The following is an 8,270-nucleotide window of genomic DNA, read 5'->3' as shown; positions in this document are numbered from 1 at the left end:
GCATACCACTTGGCATCTATCAATCAGGTTAGTACCTTAAAAATCCTAGGTTATTGTAGGTTATTGGCTCCGCATCTAGTTCGTGTGCGCTCTATCCTGCCGTGAATACGTGATGGAGGTTTTGTTTCCTGCACCCCCCTCCCCCCCTTACATACTAAGGTTAATCTTTTCTGTATGAATGCACTGAGTTATGGCAAATAGAATATAATATTCTTGTAGATGACAAAAAGTTGCAGTTGTCGATACAAGAAATAATCTGCAGACATGAATGCTAGCACTGCAAATAAGGGAAAAACTTTGCGGAAAGTGCTGCTCTCAGCTTAAGACCACTCAGCACTCTCTAGCAACACCCACTCCCAGAGACTATGTTGAAAAAAATGATGTTTTTCTACAGGAAATGCTATGACTTCATTGTTTCTTCTGTGAATGAATTGTTGAGGAGATTGAGTACCATTTCACCATCGATGATCTTGATTTGATAGCATCGATAGCAGAGGAGGGTATGAAGTATATCAGGGAAATTGTGGGGTAAAGCAGGCTTAAATATGGAAAGTAGAGAACCATAATGCGCAAAACCAGCACAAAAAAGGTATAGGTTAAAGAAACTGACGCATATAGGTAGAGGGAAATGGACCCCGCCACCTTATAGAGCGGAAGAAATAGAGTGGGGCAGAACATAGTTTAAGCTGCAGTGGCCTCATATTTACCGCTAAATGACGAAAATATAACGTGCGCTCTTCGCTCAAATTCTACGTTAATCAGCTTGTTTACCTTGCAAAGAAAAACACAACACTGACCGCTGAACACACTACTGCGATGCCCTAAGTAGTACCAGTGTTACTACGCGCTTGTCAAAACAATATTTGGCTAATTATCAGTGTATGCTGTTACACATTTATGCTCATAATGTCTTTTATTAATTTTTTTATACTTCATTTATGTGTTTGATTGATTTATAGCCTTATTTAGAATCGTGTGCATCATGCATTGCATTTCCCACTTCCTTTTGTAGCCAGCCCGCTCATTTCAAGGTGTAATGCTGGTAAGAAGTGTTGCGTTTCCAGTGCTGTGTTGATTCTGGGTTATTCTTAAGACTATACAGTGACAAAGAAGATAAGATAGACTTCAGAAACGATCCTAGTCTAATATCTGGAGTTCCAAATGCCAAAAAAAAAAAAATTATTAAAATCGAAGCAATCCAGATGATAGAAAAAAGCGAAGGAAAATTGTATTTCCAGAGCTACAATGGAGAGATTAATGGGATCTCTTTAGATCCTTAGTTCTTTATCCTTCTCTGAAGAAGCACGAGTCAAAATTACCCACCTGCGATGATTAACTCAGAACATTGTCTGGCTGTCTCACCAGTGAGACGCCCGTCATTGTTGCATTATTTTCGTTATTTCAAAATTAAATTTGTTTTTGTGTTGGTGCACTTGTCAAGTTTACTAAAACTTAGTGACATCAGTGATGGATAGCCAAACCAGATAGTGGTGATGGGCTTGTGAATTCAGGAAAAAATGTTTGAAAAAAAAAGAAAAAGAAAAAAATTAAAAAATTAAATGATTTTAAAATGCCATATGAAAATATAATGTTAGGTAATATGAATATATGCATTATATCTAATGCCAATTTCTCTTTTCCCATATGACTTGGATAATTTTATGTGTTACTTTGGCTGATCTTGAGAGTTTGTACAGAAAGCATCCAAGGACTACAGGTTTATTTTTAGAAACTATATATTTAGCAAGGAGATGCCATTCCTCTGAAAAATGTTATCTGTTCAGGACTCTGTGTGTGTGTGTGTGTGTGTGTGTGTGTGTGTGTGTGTGTGTGTGTGTGTGTATGTATGTATGTGTGTGTGTGTGTGTGTGTGTATGTATGTATGTGTGTGTGAGAGTGAGTGTGTGAGTGTATGAGAGCAAGTGAGTGAGTAAGTGTGAGCGAGTGAGTGTATGAGTGAGTGAATGAGTGTAAGTGTGTGTATGTGTGAGTGTGTGAGTGTGAGTGTGAGTGAGTGAATGAGTGTAAGTGTGTGTATGTGTGAGTGTGTGTGTGTGTGTGTGTGTGAGAGTGAGTGTAAGTGTGAGTGAGTGAATGAATGAGTGTAAGTGTGTGTGTGTGTGTGTGCGTGAGAATGAGTGTAAGTGTGAGTGAGTGAATGAGTGTAAGTGTGAATGAGTGAATGAGTGTAAGTGTGAGGGAGTGAATGAATGTAAGTGTGAGTGAATGAATGTAATTGTGAGTGAATGAGTGTGAGTGAGTGTAAGTGTAAGTGTGAGTGAGTATGAGTAAGTGTAAATGTGTGTGAGAATGTGTGTGTGTGAGAATGTGTGTGTGTGAGAATGTGTGTGTGTGTGTGTGTGTGTGTGTGTGTGTGTGTGTGTGTGTGTGTGTGTGTGTGTGTGTGTGTGTGTGTGTGTGTGTGTGTGTGTGTGTGTGTGTGTGTGTGTGTGTGTGTGTGTGTGTGTGTGTGTGTGTGTTTATTTGCCTACATTTATTGTTAATGCTATATACAGTTTACTAGTTAAAGAATATGTGTTAGAATCTTATCCATTCTAATGCTTTACCAGTTCAAACAGAGTTATTTATTAAATTTATGAGGAAAAAGTAAGTCATTGAATACATTGTTGAAGGCTTTTGTAGCACAATATTATTTGGGATGTATTTGATAATGCCTAATGGTGTTTCTACATTGCTTGCAGCTAATGTATTATTGCATGCATACTATCAGGTCCTGAGCAATGCAGCAGTTGCACCCCTGGCAGGAGTGCAGCAGAAGAGGCACCTCAATGTCCATGAGCATGTGAGCTTCACCCTGCTGAAGAAGGCAGGAATTCCTGTTCCTGGTTTTGGTGTAGCTCACACAGCTGAAGAAGCTGTTGACATTGCCAAGGGCCTAGACTCCACTGATGTGGTTGTCAAGGCTCAAGTGCTTACTGGTGGCCGCGGCAAGGGGTACTTCAAAGGTGGCCTGAAGGGAGGAGTAAAGCTTGTCTACTCGTAAGTATGCTTCCATGTGTTCAGTATCCTTAGGCTGAGGATGGAATTAGCATAAAGGGTTAAGTGCATTATTCTTCCATTACTTTAGTAAGAAATCTGGTAAAGTGTCTGTTATCAGATATCTCAAGAGTATGATAATTTATGGATTTTTTTCAATATTCTGTGGAAGAGATTTATTTCAGAAAACCCCATCTAGCAAGCCATGCATGGGCTGTCATTATCTTGACTAAAAGGAGAGATTGAAACTGTATTATTTCAAAAGATGTTTTAAGAAACATCACCAGTTTGTCTGAACATTTGTCTTTTAAATGCATATTTTTCATGTATCCACATCATTCTGATATTAATGCAAATTAAATATCACAGGGCTGATGAAGCTGGAGATATTGCTGGTAAGATGATTGGTGACCTGCTGGTGACCAAGCAGACTGGAGAGAAAGGAATTGCTTGCAACAAGGTCATGGTTTGCGAACGAAAATTTCCTCGACGGGAGTTCTACATGGCAATCATGCTGGAACGTTCGTTTGGTGTGAGTTTTTTCTCAAGGTTTTATTTTATTTTCTGAACAGTATAAGGGAGAAATAAGTGAGTTTTCTTCGTAACGTAGAAGTAAAAATAACTTATTAGAAATATTAGTGTTAGATTCCCATGAACTGTGTACTTGATTTTTCGCAGGGGCCAGTGATTATTGCATCCTCGCAGGGAGGAGTTAATATTGAAGAAGTTGCAGAAGAGAGTCCTGATGCCATTTTTAAGTTCCCCATTGACATTGCAGTTGGTATGGATCTTGCATATTGCAATGTATTTCAAAAACTGCTGTGTATGTCATTAGATTTAAAAGGAAAGGTGATACATTTCATACTTCATTTTCTGAATATTCACTGATCTCTTCTTTCCAGGTATGACTGATGACAAGGCAAAGGAAATTGCATTGAAGCTTGGCCTAGAGTCACGACTTGAAGAAACTGTTGCAGTTATACACAGTCTTTACAATGCTTTTGTTAACTATGATGCCTCCTTGATTGAGATCAATCCTTATGCTGAAGATACTTATGGAAAGAGTAATATATTACCTTTTATTTTAATATTACTGGATATTTTTAGGTTTTGTGTTTATATATTCAAACATTTTGTTTGTAGTATAAGGTTTTTATAAATGTATCATAATTTGATAATCCTGACAGTCTGATATAGTAAGGATACATGTCTCATTTTACTTTACCTAGATAACATTATTTGATACTAATGGCTGGTCGTTTGTCTACAGTGTATGCTCTTGATGCTAAGATGAAGTTCGACGACAATGCAGAATTCCGTCAGAAGGACATCTTTTCAGAGAGGGATTGGTCCCAAGAAGACCCCAAGGAAGTTGAAGCGTCACAGCACAATCTCAATTACATTGCCCTTGATGGTAAGTTTTATGCTGTAATTCAGTGTCTTGTAAAACTAAAGATTCAAGAGTAATATTGATTAGGTAAGTATAAAATTTGTTGTAATATAATTTTTCTCTTGATTGAAAAAAAAGAATAATGTTGGTACGGAAGGTGTCTTTTCAAGTATTAGATTTAGAAAGATTTACATCTGAACCAGTAAAGTCTGCCCTTACTATAGCAGACTAGGGAGGGGAACTCATATGGGGCATGTTTACTTATGTCTTTCAATTTTGAACCACAATGCACTTTGACCACTGCATTGGCCAAAAGTTTGAGTAGGCTATGATGGATTGGCCATTTGTAAAGATTGTGTTGTTGAATGCCAGACTGGCTTTTGAGATTATTCTTTTGTTTATAGTAAAATATGTATCATATAACATTTCATTCACTTGAAATACCTGTGCAATGAAGTAATACCAGGATCCAGGTACTTGATTGATAAGTTAATCATTTGGGAAAGCCATTTGTTTCATAAGATATCCTTAAATTTTGATGTGTATGATAGATACTTAAATTCCCTTAACTCTGTTAACCCCTGGGATCAGTGGGCTTTGCTGCCCGCAAATGGCCGAAAATTCAGGCCTTAGACTTACTTGAGTGGCCAGTCTCATGCATGTGTGTCTTGTAAGCTAGGTGCATACAAACATTCATGAGCGATGTCGACTCCATGATATGCTCTATCCAGATGGTAATAGACTGTTATCCATGCAATAACTGCCTGTTATTTGTGTCATTTTTCATATATTTTCATAGTATTCATTTATCTGTAACACAACTTGTGCTACTAGTTATGGCAGGCATGAATAGGATCCTAAGCATAAAATAGAGTCCTCATAGGAGCTGGTTCTCTTCCTGTCATGGCCTATGGAAGGTACAGTCCACACTCGTTTACCGATAGGAATAATCTAAAAGCCCTTTCCTAAATGCCCACTGAGTCTAATCACCCTCCAAGAGCCTGGTCCTCTGTTAGATTTTTCTGTGATGGCATGTTCAGGAGTGAAGACTACTTCTATATGTCGTAGCCAGTCAGTCTGTTCTGCCTTCCATCAGGTGAGCACTAAGAATTGGCTGATTTGGAAAGTAGATTGGACAATGACAGGTTTTTTGTGTAAGATGTGAAGTTTAACAGTCAGCAAAAGTCATCTGCAATTACAAAGGTTGACCTGTTGTAATTAGATATATTATAAAGAGACTCTTCTGAAATGTCATGCAATGCATTTTAATACTGCTTGAAATATAACAGGTAACATTGGGTGCTTGGTGAATGGAGCAGGGTTAGCTATGGCTACCATGGACATCATCAAGCTACATGGCGGTTCACCAGCAAATTTCTTGGATGTTGGCGGTGGAGCTACTTCTGAACAGGTCAAGGAAGCTTTCAAGATTATTACAGCAGATCCCCAGGTAAGTTGTGACTGTCAGTTGTGTGAACTCACCACTCATGGATATTCCTTTATTCTATGGGTGATGATGAAGATGATAGATTTTTCATATTGCTCCAATATATGATGACAAACAAAAGGCCGAGTCTTAGGTAGGATGAGCTCCCTCGCAAGGTTGAGCTTTCCTATGCAATGATTATCTTGGTTGAAGAAGCACAACTGAACATTTGGAGTTGAATGTTGAATGTGAATTTACAGTTATGAGAAAGGTCATGAGATGTTATGATTTTGCTTACACAGTTACTAGTAATTGTCAATTTACAATATATCTACTATGTTATTGCCAGTAATTTTTGTTTTTTATATATCATGTGCATAATAATGTTTACATTCAGTTAGCAGATAGTAGCTTTATATATGATAATTATTAAATGTTTATTTAAAAAAAAATTATGTATCTTTCAGGTTCATGCTATTATGGTCAACATTTTTGGTGGCATCATGCGTTGTGATGTTATTGCACAGGGAATTATTGCTGCAGCAGAAGAGTTGTCACTAAAGATCCCCATTGTTGTCAGACTTCAGGTTAGTCACCAGATTTGCCTCCATTAAAAGTATTTTTCAGCTTTGTTTACATATATTTCAAGCATAATACTTAGAAATACCTTCAATAAATATATTTTGAAAATACTAGCATGATACATAGATATGCTTCAATAATTTGTTTAAGGAATAATTGCTATGGTAGAACATTTGTATAACCTAAAACCATCAGAAGTTGTTTTGTTTATTAATTTTTATTACCGGAATTTCAAAATGTAAATCTCTTATGTAGTACTACTTTGTCTATTTTAATGTATATGGAATGTTAATACATTGCTACATTGCTTTTCTCAATAGGGCACCAACGTGGATGACGCAAAGGCTCTCATTGCACTGTCTAACCTGAGAATCTTACCCTGCGACAATCTCGATGATGCGGCGAAAATGGCAGTCAAACTTTCAAATATCATGAGCCTTGCCAAGGCAGCAAATATTGATGTTAAGTTTGAGATCCCTGTATAGGCAGGTAGCAATGATACAGAATTTGTATGGGTATTTAAAAAAAAGTAAAAAATAAAGGTTACAGAGGAAGACCAAAGAATGACCCAGATGTGAACTAGACAAATGTTTAGGTATATTTTGAATCGTCTTTGGATGTTTCATGACAGGCTTTTAAAAGGAATGTGAAAACAAATGGTCTCTGCTTGTCATAAGTAGGTGATAACATGCATTTGTCTTATTTTGCAGGCATTCTGCTTGTGAATGATATGTAAATTTTTGTAAATGGCTAGACTATTTCTGTATATTACTCTCAGTATTTGTTTTTTCCTGCTTTACTACAAATCTCAAAAACTTACTCCTTTAGAGGGAATCAATATGAAGAAGGATGGAACCTCTACCTAATTTGTTTTTAATATACATGATGTAATATATTTATAGATTGTCTAATCCCAGAGTTATAACTTTAACCTGTAGTTGAGAGAAATGTGCTAATTCTGTGGGCATGAGTTATGAGTCTGGGAGAGGCAGAAAATGGCTCTTTTGGAATGACCAAATAAACTTCAGCCAATGGCAAAACATTTACTTGATGTTTTATGTTATACCCTCGTACCTTTCATTTATAACTGTTTGTCTTTACAAATATTAATCTTTTCTGTTCAAGTAACTTGTCTTATGATGCATTTCTTATAACTATTTTTCTAAGGTGGTTGATTGTATACTGATAGCATTATAACGAGGCTAATGGGATAAGTTTTGAGCCATGCTGGAATAATTAAGGATTATGCTTAAAGTCTGCTTCTATTTTAGATTTTTTTATTTTGTTTGCCAATTTTGATGAAAACCACACCCTTTTATCTAGACCCTAGAGAGATTTCTGAGATCAATTTTTCTTTTAATCTCCAAAAAACTTTGAGTTAGTAAAAAAAAAAGCAAGAAATTAAGAATTTTCTTTATTTGAATGAAATTTCTAAAAAAATCTAAAAAAAATCTAAAAAAATATATATATATACATGCATTCTGACTATTTTTTTAACAGACTCATCGTAAACATGGGGAATAATAGATACTTACTTTCAATTTTAACTTTATTTTTTGGGAATATTTTACCTAAGTGATTATTAGGTATCAAAAAGTGTTTTTTCACAAATATGTCACTTTTACAAGCACAGGAAAAAATTGCAAAAACTCTGCAACATTCCCTAGATCTTCTATTTATCTTCAAAATGAGTCATAATACGTTTATTTTGGACTAAAAATGTTTGTGCTAGAGCTTTCATGCATAAATAAATATACTCTCGAAATTAGGGTATACGTTTTTTTTAAACGCTTCCCAGATTTTTTAGATTCTGAAAAAATTGATGTTGGTCTCTTACGTGAAATTTTATAAGCTTTATGAAAATATATATATATT

The 8,270-nt window shown here is 36.0% G+C and overlaps 1 protein-coding gene across 1 annotated transcript in view; it reads left to right on the top strand.

Moving 5' to 3' along the window:
* The window catches only part of ScsbetaA (Succinyl-coenzyme A synthetase beta subunit, ADP-forming), an 8,564-nt gene extending 1,123 nt beyond the window's left edge, over positions 1-7,441 (top strand). The window contains exons 2-9 of the mRNA XM_027356303.2: positions 2,732-3,000; positions 3,367-3,529; positions 3,676-3,778; positions 3,900-4,061; positions 4,268-4,411; positions 5,677-5,837; positions 6,281-6,400; positions 6,716-7,441. Coding sequence (XP_027212104.1) covers positions 2,732-3,000; positions 3,367-3,529; positions 3,676-3,778; positions 3,900-4,061; positions 4,268-4,411; positions 5,677-5,837; positions 6,281-6,400; positions 6,716-6,880 — 1,287 coding nt within the window. The 3' untranslated portion in view covers positions 6,881-7,441. The remainder of the gene's footprint in view (positions 1-2,731; positions 3,001-3,366; positions 3,530-3,675; positions 3,779-3,899; positions 4,062-4,267; positions 4,412-5,676; positions 5,838-6,280; positions 6,401-6,715) is intronic.
* Positions 7,442-8,270: the final 829 nt, after the last annotated feature.

Source organism: Penaeus vannamei, chromosome 14 (genome assembly GCF_042767895.1).
Source record: "Penaeus vannamei isolate JL-2024 chromosome 14, ASM4276789v1, whole genome shotgun sequence".
Lineage (NCBI taxonomy): Eukaryota > Metazoa > Arthropoda > Malacostraca > Decapoda > Penaeidae > Penaeus > Penaeus vannamei.
This window is presented reverse-complemented; position numbering and strand designations above follow the sequence as displayed.